Consider the following 21,469-nt stretch of genomic DNA (forward strand, 5'->3'; position numbering starts at 1 on the left):
CTACACAAGTCCCACACCCCTGGACTCATCTAGTTGTCTTGTTTTCAAAAATGTGCAGGCTTGCGATGTTTCCCTAGGTGTGACTAAGCTAGGGTCCACAATCCACAGCTACCCATATTAAAAAAAGGGTTCATTTTAAGTGGAAAAATAGGATGCAGCCATGTGGTGGTTTGGCCCATTTCCTGTCAGGGCACTAGTCCTAATCATACACAAGTGAGTTACCATTTTTATTGGAAGGCATGTGGGATTACTGATCGGATTTTGCAGCATTTGTGTCCTAACGAAAGCCAGTGTGTAAGACATTGGACGTTTTGAAAAATACCCTCTAAATCATAAGCTGTACACGCACCTACAAATTCAGCGATGTACAAATAACTACTGCTCCTACACTCCATATCATGTGCCCATTTCAGAAATACATGAGTTTCCTCGACACCCATTTTTCACTCTACATGTTACACCATATTACTTGGTCTATACTCCATGAAAAACTATTGTACCATGCAACTCAGTTGATGGCTCTAGATATCTTGGGTTCTTGGAGAACTTACAAACTCTATATATCCTCACAACCAGAAGGGTCCAGCGGACATAATGGTATAATGCTTTTGCAAATTTGCCATAGTGACAAAGTTACATATTGACGTTGTCACAAATGGCAGTGTTTTACTACGGATTTTCAATATTTCTTCATTTCAACATTATGGGGCATATTTATGACATTGTCACGCAGTGCAGCAAGTCACCTTGCTCCGTGCACAGTGTGACAGGGAAAGAATGCCCCATATTCTTTCCTGCATTTTCCCCTGCACTGGAGCCATTTTGGCTGCCTAGCACCAACACAGGCACCTTTGCACCATGGTGCGAGGGTGCCTGTGTTGCATGCAGGATTCGTTTGTGCAGGAAGGCGTACTTTCCTGAACAAAAACAATTCCGAGTGGCATATTCCTCTCTGTGTGCAGCACACAAAATGAGGAAATGACTATCAGAAAAATATACTTCTCCTTGTTATGCCTCTCCTAGGAAGGATTATCTTTTTGGCATTTTCCAGGTTTACCAGTTCTGGTAAGTATGGGAATGCATTAGAAACAATGGGAGTTGTGAGGGAACACACATGCAATGCCCACTGAACGCCTCCCCAGCATAGAGTAAAGTAACGCAGTAATTTACACTGTGTTGCTTTACTCAAGATTTATGAAGCCACTCAAGGCCATGCAAAGTGGCCTTGCGTGGCTTCATAAAAATCATTTATCTGATGCATCATGTATGTAACAAGTTGCGTGGCGCAAGAGTCGAGCAACTGGAGTCATAAATATGGCCCTAGATTTCTTTGGGAAAACCTTAAGTGATCTACACATATGAGCCCTTCCTGAATTCACAATTTGTTCTACTTTTCAGAAAACTACAGATTTCCTGGAACACCTATGGGTGACAGTGGTTTCTACCACAAACTGGAAGTAGGTTGAAAGCCCATTAAAGAAATGGGAAATGGGCTACCTGCTTGAAAAATGCCAAAACTGGTTAAAAAAAAAAAAAAACACAAAACTTTCCAGCTCAGTATTTTCCTGATTGCTGGTAAGATGGCACTTTAGCACAGCAACCCATTCTTTGATGGCATTTTCATGGCGTTTTTAGAAGAAAAATAAACAGAGTAAGCCAAAGTATTTTTTTTTCAATACAACTCAAAATTCTTCTACATTTTGCCTATTTTCAAAGTCCCCTCCAGAGAAATCCACAAGCGCAGAGTACTTCTTGACCACCCCCCCGCCCGCTCAAGTTTGGAGAAAAAAAGGATGCAAATTAGGTGTGGATACCTTATGGAGAAACCAGCCATGGAGCTCTTAGAGCCAAATACCCCAAAAGCCAAAAAAGGACTCCGCATTGGGGGGAGGGTTAGTCCAGCAGGGGTTAAGAACCAGCTGGTAAACACAGCTTTCATTACTTTTATTGGCATATCATCCCTGAACACCATCTAACATTCAACCGCCTATTACAATACGATTGCTGGGTTTCTACAACAGGGCATCCTATTCTAGGAGAACTGAGGTCAATGTACAACAGGAGGAAATGAGGTGCAAAAGGCTTTTGAAGTTAACAGTTTAGTGGCCGGTCCTGCTTACAAAGCACAGATGGTCGCCAAAGCTGAGAATACAAAAGGGAGAGGACAACTTGTATGCAAATCATACAAATTATTTAATTCATTTTACTGAAAAAAAAGAGCAGTATCTCTGACGAAACTAGTTATTTAGTGTAGGTTAAATGATCGGGGAATAATAAGTTCTTTACAAAACCTAGCACATTATATGCAATAGCACACTTATTTTGATGATTACCTGCACTTCATTTTTACTAGACTTTCCTTTATTTACTAACGTGTAATTTCTAATCTACAAATCTTTACTAGCACTATCACAGCTAATACCTCCAGAGCTTCACGAAAAATGTTTCTGTTTTGAATGTGTGAGGTGAATGAGTGTTTGAAAAATACTAGAAAAGGCAGAGCAGATGAAGATTGCACAAGACTGAATAGCTACGGAATAGAAAACTTTAATACAAAATACTACATATGCATTAAATTTTTTCCAGTGTTTTCCCATGATCCTTATATTTTCCTAATAGTCTCTTCCTCTGAGCACTGCTGCATAACAGTATGCTTTATAGGAAATTCAGCAGTAATGCATTCAATTGTCCAACCCATATGAAAGAATACATATACCAAGGTGCAGAAATTTCAATGGTGGGGATAGGCACTAATCAGAAGTTAAATAGCAAGCCTGAAATGTACTCTACATTGCAATGAAATAGTTACCTTTCTAGGTGCTCAACACATCTTAAAAGACGTTTTTATCTTTATAACATTTGCAAAATGTAAATTATCTGTTAGCTTGACACAAGAACGCTGAAACTTAGAACATAACATTTTGCACCCTCTGGTTTCCATAGTTAATTGACTTTTGTCAATTCACTGGGATCGGCACAGAATAGGAAAGTATAAAAAGAAATTCATATTGCAGACCTAGCATATAATTTCAAGTGGACTACCTAGTGCTGGAATAAGTCACTTGAAAGAACATACTATAACTTTTAAAGTACCAACTGTAAATATATGCTAGTGGTACTATCATTTAAAAATGCTAAAAACACGTGATAGTCATGGTATGCACCTGCTGAGGCTCAGTCTTATCTTGCTTTGATGTAAGAGCAATTATTTAAGAAAAAGGGAATAAGTAGAGTGAAATTAGTAATGCAAATACTGAAATGCAAGTGGTAAGCCAAGACTATAACCTCAGTTTGAAAAGTGACTGTTCCCATTTCTACTTGCATCTCTTCCCAAGTTAAAAATAATTGGTAGAATAAGGCAAGGCAACTCAACAGTAGTGTGCAGAAAATCAGCAGACAAACAACAAAAACAGATCACGCTGGGTTATCTGTGGTCACGTTCTTCAGGGTTAGTCCAGTAATTCAAGACTTAACATTCGTTTGTCTTTTATTTATTTGAATTAAACAGATACGGGTTAATAAACAGACAAAGTCCGGAGTTAGTATGTTGGTATTATAACATTTATTAAAATAATGCTATGGGTTAATAGAAACAGCAAAGAACCAAAGAATTAAAATGCAAGCCATGTAAAAATCCAACTAAAATCCAAATAGGTCTAATGAAGTCATCCAGGAGCTAACTAAAAGCCCAAAAAGACACCACTCTCAATATAATAAAGTACTGCAAAACAAGTGGCAATTTTCAGTTATCAAAAATTGTGGGTTTTGCATTTTGTATCCTTTTCGCAATCAGGAAAAAAATTCCTTTGAATGTTATATAACATACATATAAAACAAGATAGAAAAATACATTATAAACTTGTAACAATGGCTGTAAATACATTATCTTACATGTTCTCATAGGCAATAGGTTGGTTATGTTACATACACAGCATGAATCTACTTAGATTATAAAGAATAGACAAATGCCAATTGTATACCTACATACAAGTGACACTCCCATCTACCCAAACAAAAAATACATAATACTGTCAGGAAAAAAAAAGTCTTAAAACTACATACTTCGTTAATAAGAACAAAAAACTCAAAGAATGATAATACTGAGAACCAAGGCATTCAGAGATTTCAAAAGTCATGCTTTTTTTAAGTTGATCCAAAATGTCTTTATCAACTAAGTTTTCAAAGGTTTGTTCACACCAAACATTTACACATCAGTTTCATAGCTACTGCCTCCACCTTCAAATAGACCTTTGATAAACATCCAAAATGTCCAGGTTTACCATAGTTGAGATGAAACTGGATCAAATACTGGTATTTTCGCATATCTTTTCTCAAATGTTTGAGTGCCACAAGTTTGACACCAAGAAAGTTTAAAAAAAATATAAATGGCACAGCATTAGTGTGAAATACAACGTGTTTGAAGAGGAAGACAATGCTGGTTGGACAATAAATGACATTTAGCTGAATAGAAAAGGATGAACGTCTGTTGCATAGTAAATAAACTCAAATTGTTCTATGTGTGACAAAAAGACTGAAAGTCACCACATAAGTGTGATTGAAAAGTAAGCCTTCTGAGCCTACCACTGACCTTTTTAATTGGAAGCTGAAGGTTCACAGAAGTCAAAAGTTGACCTGCATGAGAACATGTGGTTACCTGATCATCCCCAAGATTGGCAATACACCATTTGTTGAAACTTTGGGGGACGTATTCTCTCTATTACCTTTATCTACTAGTTTGAGAACTGCTTGAGAGGAGAATCCTTAAGCTGGAGCAAAGTTCAAGTTGATGGTACAAAGACCCATACATGCTCCTACTGAGACTTTGTTGAAACTAGTGCCACTTTTGTTGGACCCACTTGCACAATAGGCTAAAACATTAGCTTAAACATTTGGGTCTAAAACATTTTACATTTTATATGCATACAAAGCACTAGGCAATCAATTGGAACGTTTTTTAAATAAATAAGACATGTTGTCTATAGGGAAGGCTGTGAGGTTCAATCATTTCATGATATGCTGACCTCTGCCGATACAATTGGTTTTGATGAATCATACACAAGTCCAACAAATGACCAGAATTAAAATTAATATTTTGCCACATTTACATTTCACATAAGGGTTGGGGAAACCCCTAAAAAAGAAAGGTGTGGCAAACTTGCCTTAACATGGAAAAGATCAGGCAACTCTGCTCTCACTTTCGTGTTCTTCCTTAACAACTTCTTTTCACATACTGTACTGGGCGACTGAGTGGCATGCATTTAACTTATTTGAGGGAGAAGTGAATTAAATGAAACACCCAACTACATGACCGTGAAGAAAATAAGGCACTTTCTTTTCTTTAGACTTATTCCAATGCTTAAAAAATAGAAAAAAAGAAAAGACAAAAAGGCTCTTTTGGTCTTGTTTCTTGACAACCACCAGGAAAAAAATCATTTCATGAAATAAAGGGTTTTCTTTGTTCTGTTTTTTATAACACTTGAAAGTATAAAATGCTACATTTCCAAAAATATATATTTGTTTTCTGCACCAGCACCCTTGTATAGTAAAAGTATCTACTTTTTGTTCATTGTGTTTGAATGCACTACACTTTATCTACAATGTCATTACAATTATACAGCAAGTAGGCAAGCATGGCTTTTACATCCTTAATGTAATCTTTCTATACAGGGAGTTTTAAAAGTAATATTTGAACAGTTTGCCCAGTAATGTGACACATAATGCATGTACCTTGCTCTCAAACGTAATAGCCTCAGCACTTTGATCTCAGGTTGTTGCAGCTGTAGTGACTTTTTAGAAAAAAATCATTTGACATTGGATCTATTTTTTCCCATGGCACATTTTTGATTTCTTACATCATCGGGGGTAGACAATAAGAAAAGAAAGCAACTTTAGCCCTGTGAGGGTACTGTAGTGACTCCACTGCAAGTCAAATTTTGAATACTATTTTTGATTCTTGGAACTACCCTTTACTGGTAACACCCCTGACCAAAAAGGTTCATGCATGATGCATCATTGCACACAGTACATTCAGAGAACTTTCGACTCCACTATGAGAAGAAAAAAAAGTTTCTTAGAAGTCTCTCACAGTAACTGCCTCTGTCGTCGGGATGAGGGACAGCCGTCTCCCCAGTCTCTTAGATGAGACTTCCTGACCAATCGCTCGTGATGAGATTCGAGTGATCAGTGCCGATAGATGAATTGGACCTTATTGCTTTACTACAATTCAGTGCATGTTCTAGAACCACTTTCACCCAACCAGGAAAAAGGATAAAAAGCAGAGTTGGAGGACAATATCTGTGTCTTTGTTAGATGGTAAGACGAACGGACAAGAGCCTCAGCTCGCTGCACTGATGTCAGGCAAGCACAGGCGATTACCAGTTAACTGATCAGCAGGCAGGCATGGTCAGGTCATCATTGGGTGAAGAGTTCAGAGGTCAGAAGGTCATAGGTTAGTTGCCGGTGGCGGCTGGGTGGTTAGAAACAAAAAATTAAAATAACAAATAAAAATAACAAAAAAAAGAAAGAAAAGATAGAGAGGAGATTAGTTTCAGCTAGTGACGGCTTAATGACAACATGAAAAAACTAATCACAACTAATAAAAAAAAAACAAGCATGTTTAATTCTGACATACTGATTGACAGTCTACAGAATGCAATAAAATCATGACACACTAGCATCATGATTTGAACACATGAAGAAGAGCCCACTCCCACAAAACTGGTTAACAGGAAAAATAGAAATCAAATAAACCTAATGACTAATGGTTAGTAGCAGTCAAGGAAATTGAGAAACAAAAACAAATAAGTTTTCGATCTTGACAAGAGAATTTAAAGACAACAGTCAGTGTACGGATCAGTATCTGACTGCTATTAAGCATTAGTACTCCCTATGCACCGGTGCAAGCATTGAAGCAACTATTAATATTGATGGGTGTGATTATTAATAACTAGTTGTTAAAAAGGAATGAATCTACAGAATGGCAAGATGTTCAAAAACAACTGGATTTAACATAAACTATGGGCCAAACAAGGTTGATTTTTGTTCAATAAAATGTTTATTGCTTTTCAATTTTTCTATGTACAAACATGGAATTTCTTGGTCTCATGATACAAAGCAATCACTAAACTGTGGTCTAGGACATTAAGCCTCGTCATGGGAACCAATAGGTGGCCAAGCCCAATGCTCAGGCCTTCATTTTCCAGTTGAAAATTCTATTTTACACAAGTAGGACACTTATAAAAATTCAAATGCATGTAAACACTGTAAAAGTCCTGCCATTTTAAACTCTATACGTAAAAAGCTTGAAGTCATTCAAAAATAGAGGACATTTCTAATGAACACTAATAAGGCATTTTAAATCTACAAACAGCCCTCTTTTCAATTTCAAAGCTAATACTCTGCAAATACAATAAAATTTGACATTTCATATACATTCCTGCTTTATAATTTTATATTTAAGAAGCCACCTGTATATACTATTTTCTTTTGCAAAATAAAAAAAACAATTACAGTAAAACATCATAAAAAATTCTCAAGTGGAAAGTTATTCCCAATGATCTTGAGCTGTTCCTTCTTTAGTCTCTCACATATTCTCCTTCACCAAACTTGGTCCACTTAACAGTAGTACTTTTTTTTCTTTAAGACTCGTTCAACAGCTTAGTCATAGCTAACCATTTCTGAGGTTTGATATCGTTTTTTTGTACTGTTGCCATTATGACTAAGGCAGAGGAGATGAAAGTGAGAAGGGTATTCAGTGCAAAGTCAGATTTGTGCCATCAACAAAACAAAAAACACGAACCCAGTAAAAAGATGAATTCACCAATAGCATAGTTAATGACCAATACATTGTGGCCTGGTCACACTTATATATCAAACAAACAAAGGGGCGGGAAGATGTCCATGGAGTAGACTAGAAACTCCACAAGAGTGAAATAAAACTACTGCAAATATGAAAACGTTCCCTGAATTTCTGGAAAATGATGCTTGGTTCTGGAATCGGTTAGTGTTTTTAAGAAACACTGAAATATAACTATTTAATATGGCAACTTGACATCACTTAATAGAAATAAAATATATTATGTTACTGAGACCTTACCATTTATTTTTATCGTGATAAAGAATGTTATGTGTATTAACACATATAAAACATTTTTTTGCCACAACAAGCATTGTGTGGAGTAGGTTCTCAAAGTGTGGCATCTTTCAAGATCCCACTACGCTAGTGATATATCCTCTGCCAAGTCCCTGGGCTTCACAGTACACACAGGTTCATATCACTGTGCAAAACCATTTGCAGTTTATTATAATTAAGTCAGTCTGTGAATCAAATTCAGTTTTGTAGTACTATAAAGCTGAATTTTAGTATCTAAGGAACGTTTTAGGTGTCAACCTCTGGACATTTATAAACATTTTGGTCTTATAAGAACATATAGTAAATGACTGTTTATGCTTTAAAGGCCTTCTCATGATAGTTAAGCCTATGTACCATATGAGAGAAACATCTGGCACAAAAGTAAGTATTGGTTATACTCAGAACCTATTTAAATCATTTTACCTTAGCCTGAAATGTGAGACATTTGCTTTTAGTAAAATCGACTGTAAATGATTTTCTATTTCCAACAGTTTTGGTATTGCTGTTTGGAACGATTATGCATCTAAATAAATCTTAATGACAGTGGACAAAAGAAGTGCTTATGTGTGGCGAGCAGTAGCATAATCCTCCCAGAGCAACAATGTGGCCATCAGAACGCTGCGACTACAATTTGTTGGGCTACAGCACACAGCCAGTTCTGCAATTTCGGGGAATATATTACTTTCAAAGTAAAATTCGGCCAACAAAACTGGAGTGATTCACTAGTTTAACTTGACAATGGCTGTTCCAGATGTTGATCTTCAGTGTCAACGACAAGTAAAGAAAATCGCTTACATTATGTGACCAGACCAAAAAACACAGATCATACAGTCACAAATTTGCAAGAGGGCAGAAGAAAATATATTTCAGCACCATAATAATGTACGCAGATCCATGTAGACTGCTTGAAATGCAAAGTTAATTACAAAGCTGAACTTGGAAGATGGTACTTGCACTAAGGGTAGAGTAACAATGATATATACAAATTTAGGCACAATCAAAGCAATCCAAGCTTCTATAGTAGGAAAGCCAAGAACGTCTACTCTGCACCTGTAAACAATGTAGGCAGTAGAAAGCACTGGCGCACCCTGACAGACATACTAATTGGGAAAGGAGGTGAATTTGTTGTGCTCTGTTCATTCATCACCTCACATGTTCACTGACTTGGTAGGAAAAGCTGGCAGACGTGCCCAAGGAAGCCATTTTTTCAGAGCAATGTGTGTCTGTCCCTACTGGCGAAACAAAAAACACTTGAAATAAAATACCTTATTCCTTGCCAGCATGGCTTCCTCTTTATTCGATCCAATACTGAAGAGATGGTGCTGGCAAAAAGAAAAAAAGGGAATTTTTTTCTTTACAACGTTTTAGCCAGCAGTGGGAATTCACCAAGCTGGCAAACATGATTTTATTGTAATGGGGCAGACGAATACATTTCTCCCTAATATGGTGTGAAGCTACTTTTAGATTTTCTCACCATCTTCATGGATCAGGCAGGGACATACCAGATAAATGTCAGTGGCAGTAACGGTCACACCACAACTCACTGCCAAATGGGACTCCTCGTGGTTACCCACTTGTGTTTCAGGCACCGAAGCATGAATGCTTTGCCTACACTAAAAGAAGATTTAGGCTACCTTGAACAAGACCATCATCTTGGTGATAATGTCTCTTCAAATATGAATTCTAAATTGGATTCAAAATGGAAATTGGAAGAACATGACAATAGTTGCCATTCCAGTACAAAACAAAGTATGTAAAAGGTTCATTCCTGCAGTGTTCATTTAAATGAAAGCTACATGAGCTCTGACATTAAAGTGACTGCAAGCTCCCACCAAATTGAATAAGAGTTTGCACTGGATATGTTATTTTTTGTGATGCGTGTTAAGTTCAACATGTCTAGATCCATTACATAAGTTCTTCCTTAAGCTTAAGTAGATTGCTGGTGGTTCCAAGAAAATAATTTGAGGCAAGGAGTTGCTCGCTAGAGAAAAATGAAGACTTCTTTTCCAGCAGGTGGATGGTAAGTCAGCAGCTAGAGATGCCCAGTTAAATGTAAGTCGTCTCATTGTCGAACTTCAAAAGTCATTTTGCCTTCAGTAATTGGAGTTTAGCAGCAAATGGAGATCAAATAACTCATTTTGGCAAGACACCAAGTGGAAGAGAAGACTACCGATTGAGCTAGATCCAACCAACATTTGAAGTCATCTTCACAGTCTTTTGCGTGCAGATTCACGTAGCTTTTCAGAAAGTGCATCTTATTTTTACAGTTATCCAGTGGCTTAAACAGTTTAATGGAACAGAAAGAGGAAATCAAATCTTCAGTTTTCTCCAGACAAACAGGAGGCCAGGATTCCTCAAATTCGCTCTCATTAAGCATACATCCGCTTCACTTTGCAACACAAAGCTGAATAATTTGGAAAGTTTTACAATCCATAGTTTATACACTTAAAAACGGACTTTATCCCATTCCCTGGCTCCTCGCCTTTAATTCAATTAAGGAAGAATTAAAATCAACTTTTAACAAGCAAACCAGGTTTGAATACCGTGGTGTATGCAGATTTTTATTAATCGGTTTCCAAAACAATACCTTTCATGTTTGACATGACAATACATAAACGCTGGTTTATTAAGTTTATTGGCAATAAAAAAAATCTTCCTTAAAAGTCAAAAGGTATGAGGAAAGGCAATGGGGAAAAGTACATGTATAATTAAATCAGCTGTGGTGCTGTAAAGGTCATTTACAGGCATAGCATTTCTTAAACAAGAACTGCAGAACTAAACTAACCTCGGTCTGCGGTCACAATCCTTTGGTAAGGATGGACCCGCATATCGTGCCTTCGAACTTTAGTAGCCACCGCACCTAGTTAAATTGCAATTATCAAGACAAAGTTAGAAAACATTCACAAGGAAAAGTGACGACATTAACAGCAGGTTTTTACAAAACTGGGTTGAACATGATCCTTTTTTTTAAAAATAAAAAAAACTTTTTAAAAGCGCAACCAAGTTAAGGCACAGTAGTCTCAATCCGTAATACATGGAGTCATCTGTGAAGATTAATATTGCGTTCATTTCATACCTCCTGGCCTTAACCTGTTCGATACATGTATTCACAAATCCCAAATTACAAGTCTGAAATTTTTTAGACTCAAATTTGAGCTTTACTAGTCACATTATTCACTGAAGTGCATTTTCCTGCAACAGGAAAACTTGAAATGTATTTTAATACTGATTATTATTAACTTTAAGACGACTTCCAGTTTGTATTGCTTAGGAACGTTTCTAAAGCATTTTTCATGCCTGAAGATTGTGATTTTAAACTTGAAGTAAGTATGAACAGCAATGAATTAGGCGATTAGTAAAGCGCACAGTGGAGGACTCTTTGCAGTCAGCATACTAGGCACTCAGAACTGCTACCTTATGACACAGACTAACCCAAATCGCTATGAACCACATTGTTTTTAAGTCCATGTGCAAAACAAAAAAAGTAAGTGCAAGTACGTCACTGACTGCTAGATTAAGCTTGTTTTTTTCCTCAAAAGGCTGCTGAAACTAAGCATGTATTTAATTCAGGTCAGATGAGGGTTCAGTTAAGACCGTTCTTGTATTCATTCTTAGCCTTTTGTTTGGAAAGCCATACCTAAAGATAAAAGGAAGGGAATACAATTAGTCACCATTGAAAACGTGAATTTTCAGAAACTATCCCCTTACTATCGAACATATTAGTTAGTTATCACTTCTCCCCACGAGTTGTCTTTCCATGGAAACAAATTAAATGTGCTACCCTCCAATGGCAGGACACTGCAATATTTAGCATAGTGCAAATTAAGAACGTAGTATTGCCAAACCCCCTGTCTTTAGAAACTGCTGTCTCATAACAAAACAAAAGAAATAAAAAAAAATTAAAAATCACATCAATTGATTTCTGTGCACCCAGAAGACTGTATCACTACCACAGAGTATATGCAGTTCATGGTGTCACACTACCTGTGAAAATAACCGCATGTGAATGACAATGGCTACTGGGCAAAGTAACAATTATCTTCTAAAAGGTTCTCCAAGTGGCTCCGCATTCAAAGAGACCACCGACAGACAAGAGAAGTAGAGTTAAAATAAAATGTATTATGGAAAACGAATCTTCATTATTACTGGACTAAACTATTCTTGAACTGGCAGCAAAAGACCTGTGAAAATGGAGAGACTAAATCAAGGAATGGTTAAAAAATATGTCACCATTCTTGTAAGGGCCAACAAGGAATGTAACAAGTCTGTCTTATAATAGTATTGTGATAGATTGCTACAACTTACAATGATGCAGGTTCCAGCATACAGGGCAAGGAACGTGCATCTACTGATTCTGCGAGAATAGTGTCCAAATTAAAATGATCAGACACTTATAGCAGAAAGTAAGAATGTTAAAGCACTTATGTAGTGAAAACGGGTATAAGTATCAGGAAAGGGCCTACAGATTCTTGCTAATAAATTCCCAGGAGAAAAACAATGATACTCACACTGCAAATTTCATGTTCAAAAGGGTAAAGATCATACAAATATTCTGTGAGTTTTAGTAAACTAGAAAATGGCAACTAGTAGAGTACCTAGGAATTCTCCAGGTCATCTGTTACACTTTTAACCAATCCAATACAACAGACAAAAGAAATAACGGACAGAAGCACATAAGTCAAACGTTTGTTTTGTTTTTCCCCCTGAGTTTTATGTAGTGCAAACTTGCCCCGAAGTTATCAGCACTTTACATGAACACCAGCTACGTTACACAAGGACACATTCATTTTTGTTAGGCATGGGGAGATTAAGTGATTTGCAAAGAAACCACCGGATGTTGTGTCATTGTTGGCCCGTAAAAAAGCAAATTATTATCAAGGTATATAATAAGCAATATCTGCTTGCCAGAAGTATGTAAAACCACAAGATAGTACAAAGTTAACCATTGGAGCAGTTGTAAAACATTACTGCTGCATAAATCGAAAATAGAGGCAGTTTAATGTGGTCATAGTTATATATATATATATATATATATATATTGCCTAACAGCTGAAAGTTAATATGGCCCAATATTGGCATTGGGGTGGAGGTTTCCTGTGACGATACTGAAATGTCACTAAAACTTCGAGACTGCAATATAGGACAATAATATGGGTTACACGTTATGTAATTATATATAACTTTTCATTGGGTGGGGTACATAGTCCGAAGGAAAAAAAAAAAGTTGTTTTCTTTAAACTGTAGCCAGCAATGGATACCAATAAGGATGTTTAGGTGTTCCTTCACATTTAAACTGCTAATAAAACAATGGACTCTGGTGATGGCCAGTGGGTTTATGCAAGTCTGTGGCTGCAGTGTTTGCCATTAATTAGCACTGTACTATTTTTTCGATACAATTAGCTGGTTTCACAAACTTGTTTCTAGATCAAAGGGACGAGAATACTACTGTCACAGAATGTGCGGCAAAATGTTGATAAACTTGCTCTATAATTCTACCACTGCATTTTAAAGATTATACGTACATGTCATTCTTAACCATCAACAGGGGCACGTAGGGAAGTAACACCACAAGTATTCACTTGTTATTCTGCCACTGACTGCCAACCCCCACTGTTTAAACTCGCCACTAAACCTGGCACAGTATTTTTTTAAAAATATTAAGGATTTGTAGAAGTGTTAAGGGGTTAGATGACCCCAACTGGGCACCAAGAGCATGAAATAGAGGGCAGGTACTAAAAGCTTCCTCGTCAAAACAAGAACTTATTTTTAATCTAGGTCAAGTGAGAGTCTGCAAGCCTTGGTTTGATGACAAGTCAGAAGACTAACAGACCAGATATTACTATTACACCCTTCAAACCCACCAATACTTTATTGTAATGCAATTATCTTGAAAACTACAGATTTACAACCAGATTTACTACCGAGTAATATTAAAGTTATATGCCAAGTTTTCCTTCTGTTAAAGAAACAAACACCAACAGAGTGAATTACAGCAAAGATTCTTGTAGGAGTTAAAACACGAAATTATGCTTTTAACTGCAAGACCAAACGCAGTGTGTACCTTACAACGGGCACCTGGAAGAACAATTCGCAGTGCGAGATGCGTGCCACTTAAATGCTAGCAAGCTTAGAATGAGAAAGTGGAAGTATCTGCACGCAAGTAGTGCATCTTCATCCTCTTAGCGCCAAGAAGCCTTGGCATTCGAGTGCTCTATAAAACTATATCCTATCCTATCCTTCAAAAGACACTATAAACAAACAGATAAAACTCATTTTACGTTATTCAGTGCAACAGACCACGGTATAAATATTGCCCTCTTTATGTGTAGTACTCAGTTAGGTTAAAAAAATAAAAAGAACATATACAGTCCAAGAGATGGAAAGAAATTTCAGCAAGTAGATCACCAGTCCTTTAACTGCTGAAAATGTGTTGAAATGTGGCAGCAGTGTACATATAATGAAGACAGCATTAATAGGTTGGCAGGTCCTGCTACTGGAGCGGAGTACATTCAAGTATGGATCTATGAAAAAGCCAGAGTCCTATTTTAAAATCATTTAAACTTCCAAGTCCTCAATCAAACCTACATAGTAAACAGGGTTGAATGCCATACGCTTGTTATAAACCAAAGCTACTGTAATACCAGATTATCGAGAAAGTCTTTTTGGCATCAGTTTTACAGGTTGTCGGGTTGAGAACACTGAAAATGTAACTGTTCCACAGCAGCATTTGCCATGTATCAGGAAAACATGAAATCCAGTTAGGCCAAGGGAGGGCAGTTTAGATATAATGGTCATTGAATCTACGGTCTGAAGGCCAAGGTTACCCAAAAGGTGGCACTACCCGACGGAATTTTCTTTTTGTAATATGCACAGTAGGCCAAATGAAGGCTACTCCCATGTATTAATAATATCGACAAGGCTATATATCATAATCAGATAGTGGGGAATTCAGTCAGTGGCCACATTACTGAAGATTAGTTAGCCTAGGATGTGGATTCTTGCATTTTCAAGATCTGAATTTCATTGTATTCCAGAGGGAGTGTATTCAAAGTAAGGTAATATTTAGGTGATAAAATAACCCCCGGGATTCTTACTGCAGTTTCTTGTGTGAATTACCTGGCAATGCACTGCTCATTTAAGGAAAAGGAACCCCTAAACATTCAGTAGCCCTCGAAAAGACAACTCTGGGTCTTATGGAAAGGGCAGCCAAGTGGGCTTCCTTCAAACTGTTCTTTCATTCTGGTCCTCAATTGATAGAGTTAAATGCAAATAACGATGTTAAATTATACAGACGGCTCTCGAATGCTTCATGCAGGACTTTAAGCCAGCTGTGAAACTAATTATCAACAGGCCTAGCAATCTAATGTTTTAACTCCTTTGCATTCAATTACAGTTAGCAATTCTATTATGAAAAAAAACCTTGCCGATACCCCTGTAAAACATGCAGAAGCTTAAAAGCAATGGTCAATAATATAGAACTGTCAGACAATCGAAATGAAGGAATTTAAAGATAACATGCCACTGCAAATCAAAACATCTGAACGTCACAGATGGCTTTCGACTAAGCCTTGTATTAAGCAGGTGGTACTCCTTTATACTGGAAATCAACTGCAGAGCAGGAAAAATTAAGCCTGAACTAAAAAAATGAAAATGCAGTTGTGCATTTAGGGTGTTGCTCAGACAGACCTTTGTTGCAGAAATATTCTGCACTTTTAACTTTTATAGAAGAGCTGTAGTTAAATACAGTTGATCTTCTACAAGTATACACCAAATACACTCGCAATCTCGTAGCGTTCAACAAGTGATACCCTACTTGATATGCAGTGATGGCTACTAGAACATATCAAATCCAATACCTCAAGCGGCAAAATCACCACATGAACAATGCACAATGGATGGTTTGACAGTCACCCTGTTCTGAGAGACTCCAAACTTGTGTGTTACAGAGAACAAATCTTTTAGAGAATTACTCAAGATTCACAATGACTTTAAGTACTGCAACTTCGCGATCACAAAGACTCCGCTTTTATTTTTTTTACAGCAGAGCAGTGCACAATCTACTAGAGATGTTACTTTATTTAGTAAGTCGTCCAGAAAGGATGGACTTTCCCTAGGCTGGCAACAAAATATTCGTTTTCTGATTTAAGACGTTGAAGTCAGTCTAGCCAATGGTCCAGTGGCAGACACTAAATCAGAACAATGAAAATGCCCAGAAGGTCACCTAAGTGACCACTCCTGCTTTGCAGAGAGCAAAACTCTTTACCTCGAGGATCCAATGCTTTAGGATATTTGCCTTAGAATCGATCAAAAGAACGGCCTTATTACCTGTCCATTTGACCATATCTTCAAGACTCAACAGGCTGAGTGTAGAGTAATACAAACTCATCCTTGAACTGTCGACAGCCAAGCTCCAGTGTTAGGAACACAAAGGGTGGAAGTTGGGTTTCTTCCATATATGCCCACACCACACACAAAAGAGCAGTTTCCTTTGCTAGGAAAGCGCTAGTGGAATGGCTCCTGGCCTCATCGTAGGCATTTATTTGTATTAATTGATAAAAGACAGTGAGGAAGGAAAGCATACCTCGTGCCACTGAGGTAATAGCACGTAAAAGATTTGGCAAATCTGTACTTCTGCCTTGGGTATATTTGCAATTGCAGTTAAACTGAGAAACTGACCAATAGAACATTTGTCCATTAAAACCCTGGTTCAATCAGCATCAGAGTATGGGAATCTGGAAATGATCTTAACTGGATTTTTTGGGACCCCTTCCAGTTTTGTACATAGGGTGATCTCTTATGAACGTAGGCTGGTCTAGCTTTTTATACAACTGAGTAGCGGCTGCATGTAACAAAATCCCATATTTTCTACCCACTGGCTGACATTTCAAAATCTCAGAACCATATTTTCATATTTATGCCATGCTTTGTATGTACTTGCCTCTGGTGGTGTACACCGTTGAACCTTCACTATGGTTTTTTGGCAACACTCATGGTCTGCTGGCAGCAACACTTGATTTCTAACCCATCACAGTGTTTATTGCGGGATTATGCTTTAAACTATACTGTGTAACTTATGAAACCTATCTGGCTCGATCAGTTGCTTTGGTTTGTGCTGCCAAGGCTTATGACGGATAGGTTTTTAAACCTTGGAATAATTACAGCTCTCCCCAATGCAAGAGTGCCTGAATAACTAGCTCGCCCAACATCAATTATAGGATATTACTACAATTAATCACAAGTAAACATTTATCAAAAATAAAAACCACACTAAACAATATTTCTTCAAAAACCTAGCAAAGAAGTAAAGTTTTGTGTGAACAAAAGTAGTGCTCTTTTTTTTTTAAAACACTTACCTAATACACCACTACTATCGATGGGGTACTCAAGAATTGATGTAGCTGGTGCCAATGTGTAAGGATAATCATACGGCGTGTAGATTAAACCAGCTTCAGGTCCTTGTGGAACTAGTGCAGTTGGATGAGGAGTTCCATTTGGCATGACAGCGGTCTGTATTTGTCTGATCAAAGGCATTAAGGTAGGGCCAGCAGGCGTAGGGGTACGCATGCCAGCAGGTGGGAGAACGGGCGCAGGCCCAGTAATAATCCGTGGGGCCTGGGCTGTGGCTGCAAGAGAAAAGGCAAGGGCTGCTACAGTAAGCAAAGAAATGTAGAAAGAGGTAGAGACAGCAGTACACAATATAGAAGGCATTAGGGATAAAAGAAAGGGGGGGGGGGGGGGAGAAAAATGAAGGAAAACCATTAGTTCATGCGCTGACCACACCAAGTGCAAAGCACAACATGTATATATATAGGTATATGATTACAGCTTTCCAATTTACAAGTGTGATTAAGTCAAAACATGCACAAGCTAATACATGCCCAAACAGTGCACTGTGTTAAGTTGCACAAATGGAAAAACTAGCAAGAACTACAACTGAACACCATCAGCCTATGCAATAAGAAATACACCCGATAATGTTGCAATAAAGAAGGGGATGCAAGGAAAAGACTATCACAAAAAAATGCATAATTGACAGGAACTGTAGCAATCACAAACGCAGGGTTGTTAAATGAGTAGCATTCATGTTCTTTGCAAGATTGTTCATAAACAAAGCAAGTGCATTATCAATGGGGTTTGTATTCAGATTACATGTTCCTCTTTAAAGTGAGCAGCAGTGGAACTCTCAAATGTGCCAATATACGAAACAAAGCAGGATTCAGCCTCTTTCTGGTGAAGCTCAACGTTTATATTAGCCAGGAACTCTAAACAATGCATGGAGGTTGCAGTCCATCGGCCCTATGTCCCTAATCCCTACCCACAAAACACCTCGAAAGCAATGCTTCAAGAGGGGGGACACATTGGAAAACAATTAATAATGGCTTCAGAACTCTGTAGGAGCTAACCACTGTTTCACTTCTGTAAAATCATGCCAAGCAGACAGGACATTGAAGACAAACTGAATGCACTGGTGAATGCTTTGGAATTAATAGGTCATATCGAGCTACTGCTAGTGATCTTTGAGACAAACTGAATCTCTATATATATCATAGTGAGTCATAGAAGAGACCACAGGAGGAGCCAAAGTTGTAAGGAGAAAGAAACTGAACAAAATGCCAGTATGGCTGTCAGGTTTCTCACACCTTCTGCCTGCCCCCTCTCTGTCCAACCATCTCCCCAAATATTCTAAACGATCTCGCTGTAGAGGTGAGATTTTAATTTAAAGAATCAGAAGGGAATTCGAGGACCTTGTGGGTTTAATATAATAGTGACAAATCCGAAAAAACTAAAAATGAAAACATTAGATTTATAACTTTTATATACTATGACAACTGAATGGGCAAAACCATCAGCAGTCAGTTACTAGAACAGTGACATTTTTTAATATCTTATTTAAATGTAAGCAAGACTGTAGGTTAGAATTTCAAGAAAAACATGGGGTTTCCTCCTGCAGAGAAAGGTGGTGTCTTCGAAACCAGATACTGAATACAAGCATCATTGATAAACTGCACACTAGCATATCAGTGATCTTATTACGCAAAACCTATCACCCATCAGCCCACCGACCTATTTTTAAGCGCATCAAGGAAGCGTGTACAAAAAAATAAATCTCAAAAAGGACTTATAACATGCCTGATCTGTAAACGTGGAATAAAGCAAGGGAGAAACAAAAACACAAGCAAGTTGGATGAATAAATATGGAACTTAAGAGAAATGATGATTTATAAAGTCTGAATCACCTGTAAATCAAACTGAAAAAACAAATGTATGTTGCTTAATGAAGAAGCTTTCAGTATTCTAATAACAGCTCAATGACCTGCTCCATTGCAGGCTTCCAATACAACTTGGTTTGAATATTTACAAAGTATCCAGTAAAGCTAGACAGTTTGCTTTTTTGTAACTAGCTTGGGCAGTCAATCAATTGCAGTAGGATTGCTTCTTCAAAAAGATACGATTGTGTGAAAAGAGGGTTGCATACATGTGTGCTTCTGGGGGAGAAGCAGTGAAACTGGAGTGTAAGAGGGCTCGGTCTGGATTGGACGGCATGAAGGTGGTCACTCTTACGTGATTTGATGTTGGCGTCTCTGTAGGTGCCATTAAGAATTGCTAGCTCCATTAATTGCATCTTCTTAAGGCTGTCCTCTCCTTCTGCCTGCAAAGAGACAAGTCAAATGGTGATTACAAACTTATTAACATTACACGTGTCATTAACTGGAATACATATGGCTGCACTAAACATCAAATCAGAATCAATATAAACTATATTGCTTTAGAATAAGCAAATTACATTGTGCATCGAAAACTAATTTAACTAAGAAAGCAATCAAGTATATTTCTCAAAAGCTGAAGCTTCAGGTCAATACACAATCTTCCCAGGTAGCATTAAGACTGGTTATCCTTAAAAAATTTTAAACAAGCAGATTAAGTCCTAGGGTGATCGGCATGAGCTGAGCTGCATAAGCACTTTGCCGGTAATGGACACCAGTAACCAGAATGATAATGCTACACTTAAGTCACAATCTGCAACAAGTCATTGCTAAAGAAAAGTTAACAGAATGATTCCACAGAGTCAGCTCGGAGGTTAGTTAAGGGACACATTCACTGTTCGCTCCGATTTTTCTGCCCCACTGCCTGCTTATTTTTCTCGATTTGGGTGCAGTGGTCTCAGACATTACCATAGCTGAATATCCAATTCCAACACACCTTAGCTACCTACCACTTCCTATACTGATTGTCATGTAGGGAAGGCAGACAATTCTCTCAAGCAAAGGGAAGATGTAGGTGTAACCAACAAAGATTCGAAGGCATAGCTGAGGAAGCAGGTACAAATTTCATCTCCATCCATCTCAATAATGGTGACCCAACTTCTAAATACAATGATAAAATAGTGGCTACAACAGAAAATGAAGAAAAACAATTCTCAAACAGAAAAGGCACTGGTGCATTCGTCCTTCCTCAAGTTGGACTTTACCGCAGAAACGATGTTCACGGTGCTGCTACATACCAACATGCAGTGATGACCATGATTTTGCCATCAAATGCATACTTCTGGAAAAGCAACAGGTGCCACATTAGAAGAGATTATAATCCCTATTTTTTCTAAAAGTGATGGCAGTATATGTTTGGCTGTGGTTTGTATACACAAATATAGGTCTGAGATTGATAATAGAGCTAGTTATGTAGACTTCTAAGAACTTCCAGCATGGGAGCCCTCTTTTCCATGGTGATGCACAGAGCTAAACACCCAGAAGTGGGAGTGACAGTGATTCATATGGAAGTAAAGCACCAAATTAGAAAAGGGTGAGAACTGTCCCAAGGACCCTCTTGCACTGATCAACAAAAAATAAAAACCTCAATAATATTTCTTTTGTAGATCTAATACCCACAAATAAAAATTGGCATTCAAAGCAAAAAATCTTAAAGGTACAGAATTTGACATACTACATGTAGTAATTAGTTTGGAAACAGGAGGTAAAAAGTTTCTCATGCAATTATATGTATTGATCAAGAAAAACTCTTCAATCCCAAAGACGTCGATCCAAACAGGTTCATGGGGTACATAAATGGAATAGATGGAAGCGGTGTGGCGCAGCGGCCACGGTGCCTAACTCCGGACTACGGGGTTCATGGTTCGGATCCCCGGCGCGAGGTTAGCCCAGCACCATGTGACTCAGGGCAATAGCTCGCTTAATCTTCCCGACGGCCCCCAGTGCCAGGACACCACTTTGGAGGTAGCTTTACAAATACTGTTATTTCATATTTCATTTCATAAATAACCCAACCTTTCTAACACAATGAGATGAGCTTGTGCAATATGAGACATGCTTTTTGTGAATTTGC

The 21,469-nt window shown here is 37.8% G+C and overlaps 1 protein-coding gene across 11 annotated transcripts in view; it reads right to left on the minus strand.

The window, feature by feature from the left end:
* Positions 1-2,531: 2,531 nt before the first annotated feature.
* Positions 2,532-21,469, minus strand: part of QKI (QKI, KH domain containing RNA binding) — a 276,830-nt gene continuing 257,892 nt past the window's right edge. For 2 of the 11 annotated variants that reach the window (XM_086927301.1, XM_086927304.1), the window contains 5 exons: positions 19,694-19,781; positions 17,485-17,754; positions 10,917-10,991; positions 9,397-9,453; positions 2,532-6,466 (listed from right to left, as the gene is read on the minus strand). In XM_086927301.1, the coding sequence (XP_086783427.1) occupies positions 9,425-9,453; positions 10,917-10,991; positions 17,485-17,754; positions 19,694-19,781 (462 nt within the window). In that variant the 3' untranslated portion in view covers positions 2,532-6,466; positions 9,397-9,424. Of the gene's footprint in view, positions 6,467-7,035; positions 11,769-17,484; positions 17,779-19,693; positions 19,782-21,469 lie in introns of those variants that run through there. The other 9 variants (XM_086927297.1, XM_086927302.1, XM_086927303.1 and 6 more) reach the window with 7 other exon arrangements.

This window comes from Lissotriton vulgaris, chromosome 6, assembly GCF_964263255.1.
Source record: "Lissotriton vulgaris chromosome 6, aLisVul1.2, whole genome shotgun sequence".
In the NCBI taxonomy this organism is placed as follows: Eukaryota; Metazoa; Chordata; class Amphibia; order Caudata; family Salamandridae; genus Lissotriton; species Lissotriton vulgaris.